The sequence below is a fragment of the Rissa tridactyla genome, chromosome 12 (assembly GCF_028500815.1).
Source record: "Rissa tridactyla isolate bRisTri1 chromosome 12, bRisTri1.patW.cur.20221130, whole genome shotgun sequence".
In the NCBI taxonomy this organism is placed as follows: domain Eukaryota; kingdom Metazoa; phylum Chordata; class Aves; order Charadriiformes; family Laridae; genus Rissa; species Rissa tridactyla.
Window position 1 is genome coordinate 9,349,790 of NC_071477.1, and position 25,202 is coordinate 9,374,991.

The 25,202-nt window shown below is 53.3% G+C and overlaps 2 protein-coding genes across 2 annotated transcripts; both read right to left on the minus strand.

Annotated features, from left to right (window-relative positions):
* Nucleotides 1-10,734: 10,734 nt before the first annotated feature.
* On the minus strand, nt 10,735-14,472 carry SNAI1 (snail family transcriptional repressor 1). The gene is made up of 3 exons (XM_054218425.1): nt 14,353-14,472; nt 13,234-13,737; nt 10,735-11,956 (listed from the first exon to the last, which is right to left on the minus strand). The coding sequence occupies exons 1-3, from the start codon at nt 14,429-14,431 to the stop codon at nt 11,775-11,777; spliced, it is 765 nt and encodes a 254-aa protein (XP_054074400.1). The 5' UTR covers nt 14,432-14,472; the 3' UTR covers nt 10,735-11,774.
* A 3,883-nt stretch (nt 14,473-18,355) lies between these two features.
* RNF114 (ring finger protein 114) lies at nt 18,356-25,104 on the minus strand. The gene is made up of 6 exons (XM_054218616.1): nt 24,938-25,104; nt 24,182-24,332; nt 22,983-23,089; nt 21,585-21,699; nt 20,570-20,677; nt 18,356-20,344 (listed from the first exon to the last, which is right to left on the minus strand). The coding sequence occupies exons 1-6, from the start codon at nt 25,063-25,065 to the stop codon at nt 20,279-20,281; spliced, it is 675 nt and encodes a 224-aa protein (XP_054074591.1). The 5' UTR covers nt 25,066-25,104; the 3' UTR covers nt 18,356-20,278.
* Nucleotides 25,105-25,202: the final 98 nt, after the last annotated feature.

Consider the following 25,202-nt stretch of genomic DNA (forward strand, 5'->3'; position numbering starts at 1 on the left):
GTGCTTGTTTCTCCAAGTGGTCTGCAAATGGCACTTGTGCCGGGGACAATTCTCCAGGAGGATGGGCTCTCCTCACCCTCCTGGCCTCCACTGCTTCATCCCTGGTGGCACAAGCTTTTGGGATGCAGCTCCCTGGCCCTTGTCTCACACAGTCCTCTCGGTGTGATGTAGCAAAAAGTCCAGTTTGGCTCCCACAAGCGCGCGGCATTGCCATCAGGGGAGCTGCACTAAGCCTAAGACCATTTCCACCCTGAACATCACTCATCGACATGCAGGGGGGATGGAGGCAGCTCCCGTGGCTCCATCCTGCCAGCCCTTCCCAGCCCTGGCCGGCAGCAGCCAGGCTGCATCCAGCCCCTCTGCCGGCTCCCATTCCAAGTCATCGCTGCCCAAAGCAGCCTTTGCTCCAGCCCATGCCCTCCGTTCCTGGGGCCGGGCACCACAGCCCCGCTCGGAGGAGAGGACGTTGCTGTCCTGTGCATGTGGGCTTAATCACAGAGCATCTGCTTCCCATTGCAGCCGCCCAGGGCATGTTTCACCCCCACAGCCTCCTGTGAGGGTGCTAATTTTATATAGGCAGGCTGCCTTCAGCGCGGCCGTCGGGATGGCTGCGGGGCTGAATGGTGGCCCGGGGACATGGAGGGCTCTGCAGGGTGGAGGGGGGCCAAGGCAGTGCGGAGGGATAGCGGAGCCTCTTCCCACTGGGGCGATGGGGGAGCTGGAAGCAAGTCTCAGAGACGTTTGGCCTGGCCCAGCAGTGTGGAGGGGTGCCAGGGACTATTTTCAGAAACCTCACTCGTGGTAACATCCCAAGCCTGGGGTGACGCTAGCCCGGTGTCGCCGGCACCGCCTGACCCATCCGAAAGCCGGAGGGTTTTGCAAAACGACTCCTCACGACTTGGTGATGGGCAGCCCCAGCGCCAGGCAAGGCAGGCATCTTAACTAGCAGTTCCCAGCCACAGCTCGCAGAAATGGCAATTGCTGCTGGTGCCAAACGACAGACAACTCCTCCAGACGTTTTGGAGAAGCCTCTGGAAAACAGCCTCTTCAAGGGAGCTCAATTTTGGCTTTCTAAATTGAGGCTCCCAAAATTACTTTTGGAAGCATTAGCCATTATTATTTTCCTTCTTTCTGTCTAATCACAGTCCTTTCCCCAACACTCGGTGATAACAGGCGTCCAAGCGCTTCATGCCCCCCAGGAGGGGCCATGCACCCTCACCCTCCCCAGCTCCCACAGTGTGGCAGCCACCACGGCTGTGCCGAGCGCTGCCATCCGCTCCATCCATGGGCAAGCCCAGGCGATGCCAAGCAAGAGGAGAGCCAGCAGCACCTCAGCAAGGGGCAGGGGAGCACCACAAACCCAGGCGCTGCCGTGGGCAGCCATTGCGGGAGCTCGGTGCCGAGCGATGCTGAGGGTCCGCAGACCCGGCCAAGCGCCTGCCCGCCGGAGGAGTGGCGATAAGGAGGTGGCTGTGATGGGGTGGGGGTAACCCCATCCCCGCGGCCGGGGACTGCTGACAGCAGCGCGTCACCCTCTGAGAGCACTTCAGGCTGTGCAAGGGAAACCTCAGAGCACTTTGATCTGTGCTGGGGCTCCTTGATGTAAAGCAGGGACTGGGTGAAGGTGGCTGCGGGATGAACCCTTTGGCTGATGCCTCTCCCAGCCGGGGAGGAACAGGGCTGGCTGCCCCAGCAGTGCTGAGCAGCGAGGCAGCGCTGGCATCGCCAACAGGGACTGAGTGGGACCCAAAATGCGTGTGCAAGACCAGGCAGGGCTGGGCTGTGCAGGGATCAAAGGTCTCAGCACCAGCTGCTTTAGGCGATGCTTTGCATCCGCCTCTGCTGTCCCTTGCAGAGCCGCCAAGGGCCACGGCAGACCTTCACCATGCGGGGCTGGGGCCGGATCCTGCTCGGCAGTGCACCCCAGGGCCAGCACCAGGAGCCTGGCTGGGGGCTGACAGACCTCGCAGTGTCTGCACCCCATTTAATGGGGGAAAATGGGTCACGGGAAGAGAAGCAGCCAGGCCTGGTGCAGCTGAGGAAGCTCGGGTCTCTGCCTGAGACCGTGTTGGCAAGACCCCACGCAGCCCAACAGCAAATGGGGCCCTTGCGAAGGGTCCTTCATGGCGCACTGGAAATCCTCCCCGCGGTGTGGCACCCAGAGGCTGGTTTAAATACCCACCATCAGCAGTTTGCTGGGTTAGCAACCAGCTCTCTTCTCTGTCCTCCACCAAGAGCCAGCTAAACCCCGGGCGAAAACACTACCAGCAAGTGTGGGTGCAAAAACTCAGTTTGCAAACCCGGTCAGCTTCTAACACAGCAAACTGCCCCCCGAGAACATTTTCACGCCAGAGCAGAGCCCCGTGTGGGGGGCGGGCGCGCCACGCGGCCGGCTCAGGGTGGGACTGAGCTCTGCGAGTGAGAGCATCTTTGTGCGGCGCCTCTGCCTGTCGTGGTGCATATGGTCCCTATTTATTTGACTTCTTTGCTGCTGGATTGCTTTCAGAATAGTTTTCTGCAATTACTTTAAGTTTCCCCGGTGCAGATTGGGAGTGAAACTTGTGCTTCGGGAGATAAACTGCAGACCGTTTGGCATCAAGGGAAGTTGTTAATTTGCCAGCAGCACAGACAGAGGGAAAATGAAAATGAAGAGAGATAATTCATTCCCATCGCAGCTTGGTTTTGAAAGAAAATAGGGGCTGCGGGCTGGAAAGACACTACTAGAGCTGGTTATTAATGGCTCAGCACTGAGGCCAGGCCAGCAGACAGAAACCCGCAGCCGGCAGAGCCCTGACCCGCAGGTATGCAGGGCCAGCGGGTCCCCGGCGTCCCCATGGGGCTGCTGGTGAGGGTCCCCTGGGAGCGTGCTGGTCCTGGTGCCCCTTCTCATGTCTTGGCTCATCTGCTGGCACATCTGCTCCCTGCTGCCAGGCTCAGAGACCTCCTTACGGCTGCAGCTGCGGTGTGATATTCCCCACTGTGCATGGAAAAGAGACCTTGTGGAGATGATGTGCCATGACTGAGGATGCAGAGTCGGTGTCGGAGCCAGGATGCAATTCCCACATCTGCCCAGCTATTCCCTGCGCTGCTGACCTGCCTGGCTTGGTGCCACATGGTGGTTTTGCACGTCCCCCCCACCCAAGGCTGCAGTGGGGAAACAACTCTGGGTGCCCAGGAGCCCAGGCTCAGGGCTGAGCGTGTGGGGATCACTGCAGGGACCACTCTCAGCACACCCCCACCACGCTGGGCCTCCCACCCGGGAGGATGCTCCTGGGGGGATGCTCGGAGGGTGACAAGAGGAGGTCTGGGGATGCCCCAAGCATGGCCATGTGTGAGCAGGTCCTTGGCACATGTCTACAGCGTGGACCCTCTCTGCTCTTCCGCTGGCTGATGTTATCCTCTGGCCGTGAGCTGGAGCATGCCGGGAAAAGCTTTCTGCATCTGCCTCGCCTGCACTTGCAGCCTCCCTCACGCTCCCTCCCACCTTCCTTTATTTATGGGACAGCTATTTCCTTTTGGAGAGAAGTAGCCAATATTAGGAAATGGCAAAAGGGTATGAAAGAAAACAAGGTGTTTGCTGAAGTCGTGGAAGATTTGCACTTTCTGATGGGTGATGGTGTGTGACGACCCAGCCTTCCCTTCCCCCCCTGCAGCTGGCGAGGACCGAAGTCTCTGCCTTCAGGCACGTGCCAGACGCTGTTTTGGCTCCTGGGATGCTCTAAAGACCATTTGAGGGAAACCAGTTGCCATCTACCACAGCGTTTGCATTTAAAAACTGGCCTTCAGTTCCTGGGCTGAGTTACTAATAACTATTAATTTTTCCAGCAAATGGGGGCCCCATGTTGCTGCCCTCCAGCCCAGTGGAAGTGACAATGGAAGGCTATTGCTGTGAAGTGAGGTTTTGGGGGGGGAAATTTGGATGATATTGATCACAGACAGCAGCTGCCGTAACCAGGGCAAGTAGACTTTCCTACCTCGGTACATCTTTTAACCTAAAATAACTTCTGTGCTTCGGCTGCATCTTTCTGAAGTCTGAGCAATGGTTATTCTTCATGGGGGAGGGAAAACCCCCAAGCCCAGCTCCCCCTGTGGCATCATGGCATGAAGGGGGCATCTGGCTGATGGACGTGCTGGGGAAGGAGGACGTGGCAGGGGTGAGGTGCCTGTGGGCTGGTGTCCCACTGGGGGCTGCAGCAGGTTGAGGCCGCAAGCACTGGCCGTGCAGCAGCCTTGCACGGGGCTGTAGCTGAGGATGCTGTGGCCATCGTGGTCGAGGGATTTGAGGGACCAGGTCCCTGAAGGGCACAGGATCCCACTGGCTTTGAAGCCAACAGGGTAGGCAGGATGTGGGGTACACTTGCCAGCCCCATGGTGCTACCCTGGCAGGGCACCTCTGAGCTGGGAGCTCCCTGCACCTCCGGGTTTTCTCTGTCACCGCCTCGAATGGAAGCAGATACCTTTATTTATAGAGGAAGGGCTCCGTTTCGCTTCCTGCCCCTCTCATCGTGAGTCGCCGGCGGGGCGGGGGCAGCTCCCGCGCTGGCTGTTGGCCTCTCGGTCCCACCGCCGCCGCTGACATCCTTTCCTGACACACATCAGTTTCCTGCGCGCGGCTCTCGCGCCACTTCCTACCCCGCTTCAGTTTCCACCGAGCATTGCATGCCACAGAGTGGAGGAGGCGGGGGCGGCGGGGAGAGAAAAAAGGGTAAAAAATATATATAAAAAGAGTAGTTTTTCTTTCTGCCCCCACTGTGGACTGAAGGGAGGTGCAGGCTGGGCAGGCAGTGCCCGTCCCCACAGCCGGTCCCCCAAGACCAACCCTGGCACCCGCTCACCCATCGCATCCAGCTGGGCGAGGAAGGGTCACAACCCCAGCTGCGGTCACCTATGGTTTGACACCAAAACTCTCTTGCTCACTGGTTGACAGCCTGATTTCTGAGGTTGGTGAGAAGGACAGGTGCTCTGCACATCCCTGAGCTGCTGGGGCTGGGCATTGCTGCCCCACCTCCATTTCTGGGGTAGTGGTGGGATCACTCCACCCTGCCCGCCACGGGGCCACTCTCCAAACCTGCTTTCTGCTTCTTCGGGAAAGCGGGAAAAGCGATCAATGGCTCCAGCCCTGTCTTTAGAAAGTGGATTAGGGCCAGTGAATAGGAACTGTCTCTCTAATGAAGTGCTATTACCAACAGGCTAATTGAGTAATGACATAATGCAGGCCCTTGAAGCTCTTTATAACGGGCCATGACTCTGTGCCACGACACGCCGCCACTTCCTCGCCTTGCCCCGCTCTGCCTCCAGCGCATCGCCGGCAAAGGAGGCTTAATGTGCAGCACCATCCTCCCCGGAGCGGCCACAGACAAAGTGTCGCCAGCATAACCCTGCGTGGAAAATGCGGAGGTGGAGGGGAACCCGGATTAATTAGCTCAGGAGACGCCAATCTCCTCGCATGTGAAATGTGAGCCTTTTTATTGAGAAAAGTAAAACAGGCCTCGCATTGCTTTCAGGGAGCCCAGTAAAACAGAAGGTGATCCATAAATATGTATGTTATGCTGGATTTAAAATACTTTCTGATGATTTTCTAGGCAGATCTCCAATAAGTTACAGCACAGCATTGCTATTGTAAAGCCGTCGGCGCAGGCTGGTAACTCCTGCACTTCTTATTGTGGGGAGGACACGGGTCACTGCTGTGCCTGCGCTTGTGTCCCTTGTGCCCAAGTCTTCATCTTCAGGTGAAGAAATTAAATGTAACGGCTTTATGGCTTTCATTTTTACCCCACTGCCGTTAACGGGTTGTGAAGTGCTGGGGGGTCCGGTGAGGGTGTCTCTGCAAGGGGGCTGTTGTTCAGCGTTACCCATCTCCCTGCACCAGCCGGGGGACAGAGACCCACTCCCACCCCACATGAGATCCCACCCACTGGGGCAGCAGCACCAGCGGCCCCCAAAGCTTCCCCCGTCATCGGGACCAGCTGAGAGCAAAAGGGGAGAAACAACCATTTAACTCACACCCATATCGGGCTTGTCCGTCCCTCCGCGGTCTCCCAGACCCCAGATAGCACAGCCGGGCCGCTGCCACGACATCTGCACAGGGGACATAAAGAGCTGGAGGGTGAGACAGCCCTGGGAAGGTGTTTCTCAGCCCGTCGGGGTGAGCTGAGCTGCCCCGTGCACTCGGGGCAAGGAGTTTGTGCTCGCGTCGCCCAGGAGAAAGCCGGCCTCCTCCGGGAGGATTTACAGCCCGGGTTCTGAGCTGTCGAGGCGTGCGCTTGCCCTGTTTTGGCAGGTGGCTGATGCTTCACTGGGACTCGGTGCAGCCCTGGGGTGGGCATCGCCCCTTGCCCTGCTGGTGTGGGGACAGGCAGAGAGGCACTCGCAGGCAGCACAGACGGGCAGAGTAGATGCCCTCAGAAAGGTGAGCACAGCCGGTGGTAAAGGCCATGGTGATGCTGCAGCCCAGACTGCCTGCACCTGCAGGGAGAAATCATCTTTACTTTCATCCTTTGGCCCCGCTCCCCTTCCCCAGGTCTCCCCAGCTCCCTCTCTCCGCATTCGCCATGCTCTTTGTCTCCATGGGAAGACTCGCACCTCCCCAGCCCCACGCTATCAGTTCATCATCCGATTAAAGATTAATTTGAGATTATTGCCCGTGTCAATAGCCCAGAGCCACAAAAACAATAACTACACCTGCAGCTTGTTTGTGAACCCCGCTCCTTATGGCAAGCTGTTAATGGACGGAGGCTTTCACCAGCGCTGCCTGTTGACAGGGGCTCGCTGAGCCCTGCACCGGCACCTGCTTCTTCTCCAGCCCAGGATAAACGCACACATCTTCCAAGGCCTCCCACAGCCCCAGGTATCTCGAGTGGGAAACCCGCGTTGTCTCTGCTGATCACCCCACGAGCTGTCCCAGCTTCAGCCGTGAAGCTCCGGTCAATCCCTTCCCCAAATCAGAAACAGCCACCCGGCGATTGACTTTAATAACGGGCCTTTCCCTTGGATCCTGCCTGGTTTCTGTTTGTTTATTCAGCTTTTTCTAGGTAAGGTAAGAGCCAAAAAAAGAATTAGGCTGCTGCGCTTTGTAGGGGCTGAGCTTTGGCTGCCTTCTCCTGGGGCTGCACACTCTGATGCTCGAAACTCCCCTCCGGAGGCTGCGGGAGATCCAGGAGATCACGAAGAGAACATTTCTGTCAGGCAGTTTTGCATTGACAGGAGAAGAAAGTGGAAAATGTTTTCCTTCCTACTGCCCTGGAGGTGGGGGGAGGCATTTCGGGGCTGTCCCCCACCTCGAGGTGATCTCTGCTGGGAGCCCCCAGCTCAGCTGAGCGTGAGACGGGCTCAGCGTGTTCCTTGTGTTTAAATGCTTTCCAGCCCTTCTTCTTTTCCCCCTCTTTCTTCTTCCCAATGCCCGGATGCCCCGTCAGGGTTTGCCAAGGACTTTGGGTGCAGGGTGGCCCTGGAGCTGCTTTTTGCCCTCACTGCACCAGGGTCAGGCGTGCCTCGTGCCCATCCCTGAGAGAGATGGGGACAGAAAGGGGCAAAAAAGGCAGTTTTGGGAACTGCAGCCCCCAAATCACGAAGCAGATGAAGTTTAGCCTTTGCAAAGGTGGCTGTAATCCACCCGCTTCCCTTCTTGTCCCCTCTGGGACGTTCCGGATGCCTGCTAAGAGAGGACAATTTCAAATAGCAGTGTGGAAGCCTGAAAGCTCTTTTTAACCCAGTATCTCTGCGTGGGTCTGCTCCAGCTCTCTGGCCCGGGGGGGCCCTGTGGCAGGGTGGGTTTCCAAACACCCTTAATTCTGCATCAGGTCAGGGAGAAGGGAAAAAAACTAGTCCTCTCTGGGAAGAAAAGGCACTTTGTGGTTTCCCCAGAGCCTTTGAAAGGGCTCCAGGAGCCGAGGGGACGTACGTGCTTGTTTAAAGGTCCTGTGGAGGTCCGTGGAAATTAAACGGTGGAGTTCAAACGCTTGACGCCGTGGCCGTGCCACCGCCCGGGGAGCGCGGCAGCCCGGAGCCGGCACAGCCTGCACCCCGGCACCACGGCCCCTGCCAGCAGGGCCCCCCGCTACCTGCCGGGCGCTTGATTGAATCCCGGCTTTTACGAGTGCTGACACCGTAATCTGTTACAGATGGTCACACAAGGTGGTCACCAAATGGTTCCTCCCGTTAATCACCGGCTGCCCCTTCCCCGCCGCCCCCACCGCTGAAACTGCAGCCTGCGCTACCTGGATGAAACAGCCGGGCTGCGGGCAGTGGCTTTACGGTGTGTTTAGTTCCTGTGGCATTAAAATGGGGAAAAAACCAGGGGGAAAACTGCTGAGGTTTTGCCGTGAACCCTCTGGCTTCACTGTGCAGCGCTTGCTGCCTGGGCAAGCGCAGGGGACCAAGGGCAGGGGACTGCAGCACTGCTGCCAGGGCTGCTGTTGTGGGGGGGGTCCTTACAAAAATGAAATGAAAAGGCAATTGCAACTCATCCTCAGGCCCAGCTCCTGGGTGCAATACTCCATCACAGAGCCCCAAAGGTGTCCGGAGGCAGAGAAAGGACAGAGAGGATTGCCCACGTCTGCAGCAGGTTTGAGCTGGACATAAGGGTGTCTCCTCGTGGTGGTCCCCACCCTCTGCTCACCCCAACGGCCCTCACTGGAGAAATAAGAAATATTTTTGCAGTGGGCAAATGAGCAGCCAGTCAGAAGAGGAGGGATCTGGGCCACATCCATCATCCTATGATGGGACAGCAACTGGTCCAGACCTGGGCATAACTTGGGGAGGTCAGAGGCATGACCCCAAACTGTGGGACAGCATCTGAGGGTCCCAGGGGTGCAGGGTGCTTGGGCAGGCTGGGGAAGGGAGCAGATGCAGCAGCAGCCCGAGTCCCAATGGGCCGCGCTTTTGTGATTCAGAACAGGCAGCATTTCTTTTTTTCCAGTGTTTTAAGGCTGCATTTGTGTTTGAATGCCAGCAGGATTTGTCAGTCGGAGCCTAGGCTGTCCTCCACCCATTTTATACCTTCTCTCTAAATGCCTTGCGTCCCAGCCAGGCTCTGGACAAAGCCAGGAACACAACCGGGAGCAGGAAAGATTGCTAAGGAGGAGGTTTTCTCACAACTCTCATCGCCTGCCTAACCACTATTAGTCGAAGCCCATTGAGAGGGAGCTGGCAGGGTTCCCCGGCGGGTGCCAACGCAGGGGAGAAGCAAAAGCCCCTGCCATGCAGGAAAGGGTCCCCATCTGAGTCTGTGACAGCAGCGGCATGCGTGGATGCGGGTGAGGCACAGCCTGTGCGGTGTGGCTGGATGCGCACCGAAGGGCCTTAAAGCGGAGCAGTGGCCAAGGGCTCTTGCACGTCAGAGCCACAAAGCCACCACGGACACGGGCTGGCCGGCCAGCCTGCGCAGGGCTCAGCTCCTACCCACTCCTTCACCCTCCTTCCCAGCTCCTGCAGGTGGTCCGTTCTCAAAACTGGTCTTTTTTTTTAACTATTTAGTTGCTTTTGCGGCTCCAGGATTTTATGGATGGAAAGCTGAAAGTAATTAGTGCCCCTCCCCCGCTTCCTGTTGGGAAAAGGAAGAAAAAAGCACACACGAGCAAACCCAAAACTTCCTGCCCTGCTTAATAATCAAGTAATGAGTCCAACTCGGCTGGGAAAGTCGGTTTATACGGTGCAAGCTCTTAATTAAAGAAGGGTCAAGCAGCAGCTCTGCTCCCTTTTACAGCCGCACACATCTTCCTGCTTCGTAACAGCCCTGGGAGAAGCACTGGGAGCTGGACACCAGAGGCCTGGAGGGGGGATGAGTGCTGGGGGGCACTCGCTTTTATGTTAAAAGCAATGTCCTGGAGATAGCATCGAGGAAATGCAGGGGGAGCAGGACAAAATCCCAGGGCGGGTGGCAGGACCGTTTGCACTGTCCCTGACGCACCCCAAATCTGGAGGTGGCTGGGAAGATGCAAGGCAGGTGGCTTGGGGCATTGGGAACATCTGTACTTTGGGCGCAGCTTCACTGGGACAATCCTAGAGGCAGGTACCTGGGGGATCCCGAAGCACCTGCCCCAGGCTGTGGGCACACAGGGGACAGCCCCACCTGCACACGCTGAAGGGCTCTGCGGTGACAACAGGATGTGTCACCTCCGCTGCCACACCACCCACATCGGGTCACTCACCCAGAGGCTCTGCTCACCGAGGTGCCTGGTGCCTTTGCGTCCCCAGGGAGGCTCCAGGGCCTGCCAGGAGCCAGAGGCAGCCCCGTGGGGCAGCCCCCCCATGCTGTGGCAGGGACCTGCCCCCCAGGCAGTGCTGAGGGACACGGCCAGGCCATGGGCACTCCAGTAGCCCCGTGGGGAAGCCAGCACCCACACGGGCAGGCTAGGAGGGACAGGGCAAGCAAGCCTTTGTGCTTTCCCACATGGAGGCAGGGAGATGCACTGCACCCCCGGCAGCCCTGTCCCCCCCCCCGAGCCTGCATCACCGCACAGCTGCCCCTTCCCCAGGAACTGAGTCAGCCTGCCTTTTCCTGCCCCAAGAAGCGACTGCTCTGCGGATACCTCCTGTGAATGCCACCCACCGTTCACCTGCAACCAGAGGCCAGGAGTGCAGGGTGGGAGCTGGAGAGCTGGGCCCAGCACCCCCACCCAGACCAGCACCCCCATCCCCACAGCATAGGAGGGAGCCGCAACACTTCCCCCTCCATCTGCTGCTGCATATTCACCCTAAGCACCCACAAAACCCTATTATAAATTAGCCATTTTATTGAATATCAATAAACTGTATATAATTATATAAAAAGTTTCATCAGTACAAAATTGTGGCACAAAAATATAAATACCAGTGTACCTTTGAAATGTAAACATCCTCTTTGTAATGATTCCATGAAAACAATGTCCAAAGAAAGATGCATTCAGGAGGCACCTGTCAATACCCATAAATAGGGCTTTTGGCACACACCTGTCGATGGGCAGCCTTGGGACAGGCCACCATTGTATCGGCTGACAAGTGCCTGCTATTAGTCACAGTTCTCTTGAAAAGCAGTTGTTAAGAGTCATATTAACAGGTGCTTGAGTGCATAGCTGCTCTGTAAACAGGGTTGGTGTTTGAAATGGCTACCCATGCCTTTTATGGACACTGTTAATCTCGCAGGCATTGCAAATTGTCATTGTGCTGGGGAGAAGCAGCTGCTTCACAACTACTGGGATACTGTATTATTGCATAGTTACACCTTCTACAGGCGGCGTATATACACTCGGGGCAGGGGGGGTGGGTGTTAACATTTTGTCCTTCATTAAAAAAATATTGGTTCTTAAAAGTTACCAAGTGGTTATGGTAAAAAAAAAAACACCAAAAAACAAACAAACAAAAACACAAAAAAAACCCCAACGCCCCCCCCACAAGCTACATGGTCGCAATATTTGATCCCGGCGGTGGGGCCGGGGTGCAGGTCCAGCCCTGCAAGGTGCCGAGTGCCTCCGGCAAGGGGTGTGCGGGGGGGGGGGGCACCTGCCGAGGGGCTGTGGCTGCAGCGTGTCGGGCTCAGGGCTGCGCCCCCCCGAGTTCCACGCACTCGCTTTGCCACCCACGTTTTGCGCCGGACTCCAGTCCTGCACCCTCGGACGCCGGGATGGGAGAAGGCATTGCACAGGAGGCACCGAGGGAGGAGCGTGAGGGTCTCCAGGGCCGGAGTAGCCACGTCCGGCCCGGTGCACGCTGCGACGGCGGCGGAGAAAACTAACTCCTACAGAAACTAGTTACAGTATAGGTATTGGCGTGGTGAGAGGCCTGGGGGAGCCGAGTCCTCAGCGAGAGCCGGAGCAGCCCGTCTCCTCGTGCTTGTGGAGCAGCGACATACGGGAGAAAGTCCGGGAGCAGGTTTTGCATTGGTACTTCTTTACATCTGAATGGGTCTGCAGGTGGGCTCGGAGATTAGAGCGGTCAGCAAAGGCCCGGTTGCAGTGTGTACAGGAAAAGGGCTTTTCACCTATGGGACAAAGAGAAACGCTCCCAATTAACCAGTGCATCAACACATGGGGAATATCAAAGAAGGAGCCATTCATTAGCCAAAGTTTGCGAAGAGCGCAGTGAAAAGAAGTGCTGGCTGTTATTGTTCGGAGGGAAAGCCGGGCGAGGTATGTACAGCATTCACTCCGGGGAAAGCCGGGGACTTGGGAATTTCCTACTCCCAGAAAAACCTTTCCTATGAACCACAGAAAATTAATGCTGGAAACATCTGCAAGCAGCAAGGCAGTTGCACATACAAACGAAGATACAATATTCGTCTCCTGCCTGGAGCCAAGCAAACCGTTTGCAGAGAGGCAGGAAAGCCAAGCACTATGTGTTAATTATATCATAGCAGGCAGCGGCTGAAAGGCGCCAGCGCCAGGGTGAGTATAGCTATTTCCTCCGCCGAACCCCGCTCTCCCCCTTCTCCCGCCCGGCTCGCATTGAAAAGCCTGGCCAGGGCGAATTCCTCCCAGAAAGACTCTTTTGGAGGAAACAAATGCGTATGCTCAATTTGGAAAGCACAATTAAGTCTTCCCGGCTTCCTTCAGCCATCGTCTTTAGTACGTTAAGAGGGTGTGAAATCAGTGCCAAGTAACAATTACACTGTCCCCGCAGCCCCACAAAGGACGCTCGGGAGATGCATTGTACAGGCAGCCGCGAACGGCGGGGTGGGCTGCAGCTGCGGCGTCCGGACCCGCACCGACAGGCCCGCGCCCCCAGCACCTGCCCCGGGCCCTGCCGAGCCTTGCTGCGGTCCATCTCGGCAGCGGGTGGGCTTTGAGCCGAGCTCATCGCTGCTGAGCGGGACAGCAGGTTGAAGGCCACGGTGGTGGGCAGCCGAGTCTGGGGTGCTGCCCTGGCTGGGGAGCTTGGCCCGGACCCCTTGGTGTGGGCAGGGAGGGATGCTTCGGGAACGGCGGTGCACAGGGAGGGAGTGCTCCAGCAGACTTGTATCCCCAATTTATGAAATTAGGCTGCAGCATGTGCTGTCACGCCGAGGCCGATGGGCTGGCCTGCGGGCAAGCTCGGCACTAACAGCAGCAGCACAGATTTACAAGCTGAGCCTTGACCCTGCGCTCGGTTCCAGCCAAGAGGATATTTAAAGGACATTTTAGAGAGATGTGCCAAGGGGGTTTGGGAAGCCCTTATCTTCCCAGATAACACCCGGCTCGCCGATTCGCTGGGGGCCACGGAGCTGGGAAGCGGGAGGCGATAAGGGAGGGAGGGAGGGAGAGAGGAGAGAGCCGGCGTTACCGGTGTGCGTCCGGATGTGGCCCTGCAGCAGCCAGGGCCGGGAGAAGGCCTTGCCGCACATCTTGCAGACGCAGGGCAGTGTGTGGCTCCGGATGTGCATCTTGAGAGCCCCCAGGCTCACGTACTCCTTCTCGCAGTACTTGCAGCTGAAGGATTTCCTGGCCTGGGCGTCGCAGTGCAATTGCTTGTGCTTGGAGAGCCCGGCGAAGGTGGAGTAAGCCTTGGCACACTGGGCGCAGCGGAAGCGCTCGGCGGCAGCGGGGGCCGAAGCTGGGCTGGGGGGCCCGGAGCTCTTGCCTTCATCTTCCTCGCTGGAGAGTGCTGTCAGGTCCAGGGCGGGGGCCGCACCGCCCGCCGCCTCACTGCCCGGGCCGCCCGGGAAGAGGCTGGAGAGCAGCCCCGCATCCCACACCAGCGGCGGGTAGTAGGCACCGGGGCCGAGCACCTCGGGCGGGGGGATGACGGGCAGCGGGCACGTCTCGTACAGTAGCGGGGTGGCCAGTACTGCGGGAGGGGGTAGCACTCAGCGGGGCCCCTATGCTCCCCGTGGGAACGGGGGAGAGGGGGCCCCGACCCACCCCCATGGGGCTTTGCACCCAGGGGAGCGGGCTGCCCAGCCCACCCCCGGGCCATGGGACCCGACCCCAGGCTAATCCTGTGGGAGCCCCACACACCACCCCAGAGAGGCAAAGGGACCACGGCCCACCCCACTCCACGGGGACTCAGAGCCCCAACCCACTCTGGGGCAAGGAAGAACCCACCCCACGGGGGCTCGGCGCCCCTGCCCGCCCTGCTGCGAGGGATGGGGCAAAGGGGACCCACGCCTCCACCCACACCTGTCCCCCCACACTCGTGCCCACCCCACTGGGTATTCTCGGTGCCTCCGCCCGCCCCGGGGTACCAGGGGGAGGCTCCACATCCCGGGATTCGGGGGATCCCGCACCCCATCCCACCCAAGAGAAACGAAATAGAAAAAAAGAACCCATCCCTGCAAAAAGTGAGTCACCCACCCGCTCCCGTGCGGGGGCATAAGGGGATCCCGTCCCGGAGCCCCCGCACCACCCCACGGAACACCCCACGTGCGTGGCCCGTCCGGTCGCCACTGCCCCCTCCACGCACCGGCCTGGCTCTCCAGCTCGCTGTAGTTGGGCTTCTTGCTGGACGAGAAGTGCTTCTTCACCAGGAAGGAGCGCGGCATCTTGCATCCCCCGGTACCGCCGCCCACCGCGGGGCCACCGCGCCGCCGCGCCCGCTAATATGGGCCCGGGGCCGGGGGGGGGCGTTGCGGGGGCGGGGAGGGCGGTGCGGGGCCGCCCCCGGGCCCCGGAGCCAATGGGTTCGGGCAGGGCGGGCGCCGGGGGCCGAGCCGAGCCACGGGGATTGCCCACGGGGCTCCGCTCCCCGCGGGGAGCAGGCGATGCTCCGGAGGGAAGCAGGGCAAGGAACCATGCGACAGACCCAGGGCTTCTGTGCCCGAGGCGGGGCGACCCGCAGCAGCGGGGCTGGAGGAAGGTGCTGTGCCGGGAGAGTGACCCCCGGGCTCCCCCACGCGTGGCTCTCCTTGTCCCTGCCCCACCGCTGGGGACTGCAGTGCAGATAAGGAAAAGCCCTGCTGCTGGGACACAGCCCGGCGGGGGAAACACGCTTTGCCGCAGGTTATCAATCCTCTGAGAAGAGGCAATGACTCGCGGAGGAGCGGGATGGTCAGCCCTTGCTGACTCCCTCCCCCAGGCAGGGTCAGCAGCACCTGCCCGGACATGCTTCTCCCTCCTGCTGGGCAGGTTTCAGGCCCCGCAGCTTTCCCTCGCAAGCTGCCCTCTGGTTTTCTTCCCTCCTGCCTTCCCCTGGCTCCTTCCCCACTGGCATGGCAGTGTGGGTCAAACAGCCCCAGCAAGGCACGTGCTCCCTTTGTCTTTCTGCTCCCCAGGGCACACATGCCCACGGGAAGGTGCCCAGGCCTTGCCAATGGACGCCTGGGGAGCGGTGAGCACAGCCAGAGCGGTCCCCCTGGCCTGGCAGTTAGAAAGCTCAGCCCAGGCTTCCAGCTCGCCCCATCCCTCCGGCTCACGTGGGGATTTCCCCGCTGGAAGGGCTCAGGGCACGGGTCCAACCACCTGCTGTGGGAGCCGTGCTCAGCTCCAAGACAGCTGCTGGCGGTGGGAGGAGGAGGAACAGGACCTGCTGGGAATGCCTCCTTGCTCCCGGCCAACGCCCGTCCCTGCCACTCCACAAAAGGGCCACTCGTGACTCAGCCGTCACACACTGCTCTGCCAGCCCCGGCTGACCACATGTTACTGTTTAGCCACAACCCGCATGAAATGCAGAAGTGAGGAGCAAAGCTTTCCACTGGCACGGCTGCAGCGCAGGGGGCTGAGCTCACTGTCAGTCTTTCCTCAGGGCAGGAACAGCTTGGAAAGCTTGGAGAGCTTGTCCTGCCAGCCACACGCAATCCCGCAGACAGGAGACGCATTTGCAAACTCTTCCCCTGCAGCCACGCGCTCTGGAGCTGGACCCGTCCCTCCTTTCCGAAGGCCTCGGGGGATGCGAATCACAGAGGCCAGGTCCACCCCTTTTCTCGCAGGGGTCCGGAGGGGCAGCACCCCGCGGTGCAGGGGGCAACAGCCCCAGTGCTGCTGCAGGTGCCTCCCCCGGCACCCCCCCTGTGCTCCTCCACCTGCCGCGGATGTGGTTACGCTGGGGACACTTGTACGAGGAACACAACTACGCGGTTTTCTTTCAAGAAGTGAAGCCTGCTCCTCTCTTCTTTCTGAAATGTTAATAATCAGATCTGTTCCAACCACCGCGCGTGGAAAAAAACTTGCATGCGCTAGAGGAAAAATCGAGATCAAGGGAGAAAGCGACCTGACCTGCCTGTGCCCGTGAGCCAGCAAGCTACGGAGGGAGAACAGGAGACCGGAGGGGAGGGGAAGCTCTGCAATGATTCACGAGCTGGAAACGGCAGCGGTTTCTCAGCCGTCCCACCCTGCACTGGAGCACCAGACTCTGGAGGCAGCTGAGTCCCAGGGTGGTCAGGGCAGCCCTGCCACCAGCCCGTGGCACAGCTCCAGTCCCAGTGCCACATGGACTGGCCGGAGGAGATTGCAGGCACACGCTAACTACCTCCAGAGCGGCAAGTCTGCTGCAAATTCTTGTTTTTGCCTTCTTTGGCCCCGTGGCTACATGAAGCATCTCAAATATTCTGCTGCGAAGCAAAGCTCCAGCCACCAAGGGAGACTGTGATGGGGCGAAGGGAAGTTCTGGCCCCGAGGTGTGGGGAGGAGGTGTGCACCCTCCCTGCGAGACCGGAGAGGCCCCCTGGAACCCACCGCCGGCCCCTGAGCCGGGTGGAGGAGGACGGGGACGAGCAGAGGGTGCGAGCCCGGTTCTCTCTAAAACGCAAGACCTCCCTCTGCTGTCGGCACACGCCACGCCGGCCACCACTCCTGCTGCTGTGGCCACGGCGGTGGCCTTATCCCCCCGGCTATGGAAGAGAACCTCCTTGCATGGGGGAACTCAAACAGTTCCCAGAAGATCCACCGTATTATTTTTTTAAAGCCCAGTGTCTGAGTACTAGGTAAAGACAGAAGAAACGCGAGAAGAACTAGAAGAGAGACCCAAGCCTGTAGTGACAAAACTTATTTTCACTAAGCACTATTTTCTGGAGTTTTGGGGAAGGATTGGGGAAGGAAAAGGAAGTTTTCATAGCGGTTTCATCAGTCTTTTCTTGTATCACCTGGAGAATAATGTAGTTTACCGATAAAAAAATGAGTTGCTTTTGAAGAACAAAGCACAGACCAACGCAACTGTGACATGAGCTCTGTGTTAGAAAAATAAACAAAACCCCACCCCCAAAGCAGGCAAATGCCCCATTGTAATTTTTAGTATATTTAAACCAAAGAAAAGCTTTAGGACTGTGAGCACATCACTCATTTACTTTTCCATGACTTAACATAGCCTTGGTATTGCATGAGAGGTTAATCCTTCTTACACTGGTCTTACCAGTGACCAGCGTCCAGGTCCAGGACCAGTGACCATCCAGAACAGCTGGCCAGAGGCCTCAAAGAAAATTTGTTGTGCCTTTGTCCATCAGGTGACATGAGGACCCAGAACATACCATTAATGCTTTATTATAGATGGGATCCTTTACAAGATCTCATCCCCCCAGTGTAATGAGACCAGGGGAATTTATTGCTGTAATTCCAGATCAAGCGATGCCTTTGTGTTAGGCAATTAATGCTGATGACAATTTATCAGACCTATTAAGGCCAGTCTTTGACTGGAGACAGATTAATTTAAAGAAACAGCTCATCTGCAAGCTTGTCTCCTCCCATTCTGTCCCTCTCCCTCTGTGCTAATTGTCCTTCTAAGGCTGACTCCCCGTGCCAGACACCGGGAATTTCACAGGTCCGAGGTGGCCCAATTGCATTATCACCAACAATGGGCACTTGGGATTTGCTGCGGCAGCAAGATCAGCTGCTGACGAGGTGAGAGCAGCTCTAGCAGAGCACTTCACTCTTCTGCAGTAACACGCCACTGGATCTAGAAGCCCAAACTAGCTTGCTCTGTAATAAGGCTTTTTTTTCATCCCGAGTTTCTGCACACAAATGAGATGAATCAAGGCTATACACAGAACACACGCTTCTCAACAGAACGGCTTTTTAAATCAAGCAGCAAGTAAGACATACCACAGCAAGACATACCACAGTGTGTGTAAACACGTCTGCATTTGCTGATGAAGTCAGCAGCATAGAGACGCAAAGCTCCTCAGCAGCTGGAGCAAATGGCTAGGTTTATCCCTGAGAGGTTCCATGGATGCTCACCCCAGCATAGAAAGCAGTGCTGTGAATTCTGCCATTATCAAGCCAGCAGGTGCCAGGCCATTGCTTCTGATTCCTACACAAACCAAATCAAAGTTAAAGCAGAACTAGCACGCGTTTTCCAGTCAGTATTTTTGGTGTGTACTTCCTGTGAAACAAGTCCCAGTTCACAAACTGATGAAATCACACCCGAGTTGTACAGTCAAGGAACAGGTCTGCACAGACGGCGGGGGTACAATCGCTCAGCACGAGCAATTTCTGACTGGTCATTGATGAGGAAGAAATGGCAAGAGCTGACACGAAGGTAGGATTTTATAAATTAAATGACCTTTATTTGTAACTTGTCTTTAAAAGTCAAAAACATGACAAAGTAATTGCTCGGAAGCTTCTAACTGCTCCTTAAACATTTTATCAGAATTGCATGAAGTGCACTTAAAATAGTAGCAGAAATCTAGATTCTGGTCAATGGGTATGACCAAACTGCGTTCTAGCTAGAACCCAGAAATCCCCATTCAACCACTAATACACTGTAATCTCTTTGCAGATCAAGCACTAAAAATAACCAACCCCAAACACAGTACTTTCTCCACAGTACCATGAGATGTTCCCCCCTCCAAGACCTAAGGATGAGTCTATAATAGCCCATACCAAGTTGGGGAAAACACAGTAAAACCAGGTTCAGCTTAAATATGTTAGAGGTCTGGGTGGACACAAAGGTTAATCAAGAGGTTTTAGATGGGGTGCGCTTCATTGTTTTAAGGGTAAGGCTATGCTGCAGTCTGCAGAGTGCGATGATATTAAATTCACTGGTCAAATAAATTAATTAGTACTCAATTCTGTGGTGGTGCAGGTCCACTGCTCCAATTAAACATGCTTAAATCAGACTAGACATCTCAACACTACTGTGATTTACAAGTTCTGGTCAGGTGTCCTAGATCATTAGATCTCAGCATCTTGACTGTGCAGTTAATGAAAATTAAACTAAAAAAGGAATGTCTGTAGTAAAAGTGTAGACTTGAATTCAGAGTATCCATTTACCATGTACTGAAATTGTCACCCTGCTTTCTGGGTTATATTTTATTTTTCCTTTGAAAGCTATACCTGCATACTACACATATAATATTATATGGAAAACAATCTAAGTACAGCTTCAGCTACTTCAGCAACATTGAAGTGAAGAACAGGAATTCAAAATACTTGTTAAAAACCCGTAATGCAGAAAGGTACAGCCATGCAAGTGCAATGAATTACTGATAAGTTTTGCTACCAGCTTGCCTTGAGAGATGGAAAAACTATGAATATATACAAAAATTTTAGTTTAAATAGAAAACAGAGGTATTGAAAAAAAATATTCTGAATTCCCCTACCAGCATAAGGCTTAAAATTACTAGAAAACCAGTTTCCAAACCACCAATTTAATCATAAAGCCAGCAAATATGATTAATATTTGCTAAGACAGTTAGAATGCATTATTTTTTAAATAAGACCAACATTAAAGTTTACTTTCCAGGCTAGGAATTATGGTCAAAGTATGGAAGAAAGTAATAATCATGCATAGAACTAAAATATTTTGAACTAGTTCCTTACACAGGTGCAAAGATTTGCTAAGAAAGATTGTAGTTTGAAGACTTATACTGAAGATGTGTTTTCCATATACTTGAGAGCCTGCGTATAAGAATTTAAACACTGGGAATCATTATGAAATCACAGACATCATTGGCCACTTCAAATGAGAGCTGGTCTGACAATTACAGTTAGCACCTAGAGGTCTCACTAAAGGAAAATAGAGCTACAAATACACCTCTCATACAATCATTTAAGGTATGTAAATGGGACTGGGAAGAGATATTTATAAACTAGTTCAGGCCATTCCTTTTGGAATGTTTTTGTTTTTAGACAGTCAAATGAACACAACTGCAAAAGAAACCAAGAAACAGGCAGAGGTAAAGGAAAACAGATTCGCCTCCTCCGTGTTGAACTACCATTAAGTTTTGTGTGAAGCAAGTAAGAAAATTAGGCTGACAGGGTCGAACTGCATAGACCATGTTAACAAAAGACTAAGCGGTACAGAGATATCAAAACAGGATTTGAAACTGAGATAGGAATTAAGGAGTTTTCTGTATTTCTGGACGCCTGAGTTCATCTTGGGATGTACAGGGCCAAGTGCGAGGACGCTGGGCATTTCCCCCTTGTGGAAGCTTGGATTTACAGTTAATCTTCTAGTTGGTTCATTTATCCCGCAAAGAACGCATCAAAACCTGTGCCATCATATCATCTTCATCAGCATCATAATCCTATGAACAAAGAGTACAGAAATTCTTTTACTGTGACAGCCATGCTGGTTAATACAACACCAAATCACAACAGAAATAAAAAGCTGCCTCTTCCTCTGACTTGCCAATAGTCCAATTTCTCTCATGATACCATCTACATGCAAGAGATCTCACAGTAGTGGCTATGTAAAAAAGCTGGGTTTTACGAGTCATCAGGCTGTATTCCAAGGGTGAGGAAACACATACCACAAAAGTATCATAGGAAAAGCGATGTCGTCTTTGAAGGTGCTCCATGAAGTTAGCACTCCTATAATTTGGATCTCCCCATGGCATTGAGGCACAAATTGGGCAAACCTTCAAGAAAACCCCCCCAAAAAAGCCGATTAAGCCCCAACAGTTCAAGCGCTTTAACATTTACAGTAGGAAGAGTAGGACAGAGACAGCATGGAAGACTGAAGTTCAAGGTTTGGGACAATCACTATTCTATATGTAAAGTGATGTCAATTAGTTTGTTGGGATGTTTAATACAAAAGCCTCAGATACCCCCAAATAATTTTAATTCACGTCTTAAACCTCTGAACTGGAATAGTTTACTCTTCCCTCTATATTCTGAGAATCAGAATTGACTACAGCTGTTTGCTTTAGAAGATTTCAGCCTTTATTTGTAACAGCTTCCTCAATCTCCTTTGCAAAGATCACTTCTCACCAAAGGAAAAAATGAACTTTTTTTTTTCCTAAACAATTTGGAATTCAAAAAAACTTTCCAGAAAAATTAAAGTTCCAAATTCAGTTCCATGTTTTGCAATTCCTTTTACATGAGAGGGAGTATCAGCAGGTAAAGAATATTAGAATGATACACTATTTTTTGCAAGCATTTTTTCCAATGGTTTATAGTGTCTTCTTGCTGAAAACAGCAGAGGGGAAAATTAAATGCCTGACATTTTTTTGAAATTATACCTTATTAATTTTATGTTTGTTACTGGTCTTAATTAACTTTGAATGTTTGCCACTTTTCAAATATGAAAGGAGGATGTAACCTAGCTGCAACAGGAACAGAGACTAGTCACCTCCAGAGAATATATTGAAAGCCAACATCAAAATTATGTAAAAATTAAACGCATGAACAGCATACCCACATTTGACTTTAACAGGAGTAATTATAAATATGTACTTAACTTCAAGAGTAAGTCTCTAATTCATTGTTTCAAAGGGATTTAAGACTAGACTTCATTGCAATTCTTGCACCAAGACTTTTTATTACCACTTGTTTTGCATCCATGCTGTGCAATGTTTTGCAGTGTTCAACTAGTCCTTCTTGATCAAAGTTTTTTTCGCTGCAATACGGACAAGGAAAGGTAAAGCGATTTGGGAAGTTCCTGGTTGGGGCGAGAAAAAGAGGTAACATCGTTGTAAGACAGTTAAAAGTAAAAGCGTTAGGATACAATACTCAAAAGTTGTCTTACCAGCTTCTAGGAATACAAATAATTTAAAGCAGTCATCTTATTCTATGCAATTAAGAAAAGCTGATTTTAAGAATCAGCTTTTTAATTTCCAGCAACAGCTTAAGGAACTCTTAATATCACTCATATTTACACAAAATGAGAGCTCCTCTACAAATGTTATAAATGCCATTTATCATCTTGTTTGTTTTGTGGTGGTTTTTTTGTTTTGTGTTTTCTGTTGGGTTTTTTTGTTGTTTTTAAAGCACAGGGTACCACCCAGTATGCTACCATGCAGGTGAGCACACTGCAATCAATTCTGACTTCCCTTCATTGTAAGCTACTACAATCAAGAGACAGAAAGATGAACTTATTTAAAAAACAGCTACTTTTACTGAGTAACCTAATCTTTAAGATGTCTACTGCATGGCTTATGTAGAAAGCACAATAGCTTCCCTGTGCACAGTCAGATTGTTGTGGTTTAACCCCAGCTGGCAAGCAGGACCACGCGGCCGTTCACTCATCGCCCCTCTACCCCAACAGCGGGATAGGGGGAAGAGAGAGAAAAAGGAAAAAAACCTCGCGGGTTGAGATAAAGACAGTTTAATAGAACAGCAATGGAAGAGAGAATAATAATAATGATGGTAAAAGAATATACAAAACGAGGGATGCAATGCAGTTGCTCACCACCCGATGATTGATTGCCCAGCGATCGTGGATCCCCGTCCCTGACCAATGCCCATTTCTATATGGCAATCTATGGTATGGAATATTCCTTTGTCCAGCTTGGGTCAGTTGTCCTGTCTATTCTGCTCCCTCTCAGCTTCTATGGGAAGCTGAGAAAGTCCTGGACTGCTTAGCAACAACTAAAACCGTTAGTGTGTTCTCAACATTCTCATCCTAAATCCAAAACACAGCACTATACCAGCTGCTGGTAAGAAAACTAACTCTATCCCAGCAGAAACCAGGACAAGACATAGGATTAAGGTTTAGTTTTTAACAATGTGAAAGGATTAAAACAATACCTAAACTGAGCAAAGAGGTAAAGTCTGCTTTTACTTTAAAATTCTACAGTTTGCTTGAAACCCCATAATGCATTTTTTTAAAGATAAAAGGATCTCCTCAGCAGAATGAAAATCGAGATTTTGTAACGATTAATCAGTAACAGCCCTGTTTTTGTGACAAAGAGAGACAAATATTTCCAGAGAAGAGCTAGTTACCTGGTGTTGTGAAGTGGTTCTTTAGTGACAGCTTTCACGCCTTCCATTATATAATTCTGGTACTTTGAACAAGACGCGGCGTGGCTGCGCATCTTGGAGAGATACATCTGTGCAGGCAACAATTGCACAGCAAGGTTAATTTAAACTATTTGCAGTTACTTCTGCACTTTCCAGCAGAAGTAGTAAACATGTAAAACAACGTAGCTTTCTGCAGACAATGTTAAAGCAGGAAAACCCAAACACTCCAGCTGGTAAAGCAGAAAACTTTGAGATTATCGATTACTTAACCTGTAACTTTGCTGCCTGTAATATTTAACAGATACGATACCGTTCAGGACAGCTCAGTTTTCTTAACCAACACTAGAGTATATATAAAAATAATGCTTCATATAAAGCCAGTTTACCTGGTCACTGAGAAGAAGAGACAGTGTATGGAAAATAATCTGACTTTTAGTACAGATCTTGGCATACACTGATTGCTAATAGTTCAATCCCACTAATTGAAATTCAAGTTTACAATAAGAAAATCTGTAATTCAAGGTACTACAGTTTTCTATCAGCCAGAATGAAGACAGAATGAAGATATTACCCAGAAACCCTCACCTTAGTGTGTCTAATTATCCTTTTCTTGTTGTTTTGCCATCTGCTAAGATACTTTCTTATGCATTCAATTAACGCTAAGACCAACTTTACAAAGAACAAGGGAATGACAGGAAGGATGCCACACAGGTATTCAACATGCAGGACACCAGCAAACAGTAAGTCTGTGGAATACACCACTCATATAAAATAACTTTGACTCATAACTATTTAAAACAAGGCAAATAAATTTATGTTTAAGAGCCAAAGAGACCACTATAAAAAAAAAAATAATTCTATGATTCTACCTAAAACCCACATGCATTGTTTCATTACAATGTTCCTCCCACAGAGGCACGTTCGCAGAAGCAACATCAGAAGCAATATTTTACTATAATTTTAAAATCAGTAACTTCACTTTGAAATTTACTTCCTGAAGAGGTAAGAATAAAAAACTGTGGAAAGAACGTCAACATTTGTTTGCTGCCTATATAAAGTATCTTTAACACTTAACAGAACACACATTTTGACCCGATTATGTAGAAAGCGCTTTATTTCCCTCTAAGCAATACGGCCAAGCAGGCGCACCTCATGCACTTAATTTCCAAATACTTCCATACTTTTTTATTGCAGCCATTGCAAGCTGTTTCTGTCGTTTCAATCTGCTTTTCCAAGTCCAGAGCTCTGCTACCGGGCGACAGGGTACTGCGGCAGACACCACAAACCGGCTTTTTCGGCTTAAGACACTCCTGCAGGCATTGCGTGCAAAAGCTGGTGTGGGAGGAAGGAAAAAAAAAAAAAAAAAGGAGTAGATGGTGAGAACATCCCTCCTGGACACACAGAATAAATGCCCAGAGCCTGTCCATGTCTTCTGCCCTAAATGATGACTGAGTCTGAAGGAATAACAACTAATAAAACAGCAGCTGATTGATGTTTGTGCATGCAGGGAGTCAGATTCTAGCTCGTTATGATCAGCGATACCAGCTTTTGGACAGTGCTCGGTTTCTACACCTTTCAGGAAGGAAAGCAATCAAAAGCGAAAGAATGTTAGCTTTTTTCCGCGCTGTTTTGATTTCGTTTTTTCCCTCCTTTCACAGAAACCACCCCTAGGCCCCACAGAGCCCCCCGCCCACAGACAGCGCCACTTGTCCCCACCGCCCCCCACGGGGACCCGGCCCCCGGCGGCGGCTCTACCCACCCCAGCCCGCCCCGCTCCCAAGGGAGCCAAAGGGGAGCGCTAGGGCCGGCCGAGCCGCGGCTCCCTCCCAAGGCCTCACAGCTACCGGCCGGGAGATGCGCCTGCGGGCCCAGGCCCAGCTCCAGCTTCTCTCCCACCGCCACCGCCCCAGCGCCCCGCGCCGCCGGCAGCCGCTCACACGTGTCCGCAGGGGACGCGCACCGGGCTCTCGTACACCTCCAGGCACACGGGGCAGGTGAAGCGTGACAGCGGGTCGTACCGCCGCTCCGGGGAGCGGGAGGAGCCGCCGCCACCGGCCACCGCCATCTTGCCGCCACCGTGCCCCGCCCCGCCCCGCCGGCCAACGGGGGCGCGCCCGCGCGCAGGCGCGGCCCCGCCCCCGCAACGAAACCACGCCCACTCAGAGGGGCGTGGTCATGTGGTATGGGCGTGGCCCGGAGGCG

What these genes read in the sequence shown, in the direction of transcription:
- SNAI1 (XM_054218425.1), bottom strand. Translation starts at nt 14,431, where the DNA reads ATGCCGCGCTCCTTCCTGGTGAAGAAGCACTTCTCGTCCAGCAAGAAG. An exon ending in CGAGCTGGAGAGCCAGGCCG is followed by an intron (nt 13,738 to 14,352) that starts GTGCGTGGAGGG and finishes CCCCTCCCGCAG; the next exon opens with TACTGGCCACCCCGCTACTG. An exon ending in CCACATCCGGACGCACACCG is followed by an intron (nt 11,957 to 13,233) that starts GTAACGCCGGCT and finishes TTTGTCCCATAG; the next exon opens with GTGAAAAGCCCTTTTCCTGT.
- RNF114 (XM_054218616.1), bottom strand. Translation starts at nt 25,065, where the DNA reads ATGGCGGTGGCCGGTGGCGGCGGCTCCTCCCGCTCCCCGGAGCGGCGG. An exon ending in CGCGTCCCCTGCGGACACGT is followed by an intron (nt 24,333 to 24,937) that starts GTGAGCGGCTGC and finishes CTCCCACACCAG; the next exon opens with CTTTTGCACGCAATGCCTGC. An exon ending in TTTCCTATGATACTTTTGTG is followed by an intron (nt 20,345 to 20,569) that starts GTATGTGTTTCC and finishes CTTTGTTCATAG; the next exon opens with GATTATGATGCTGATGAAGA.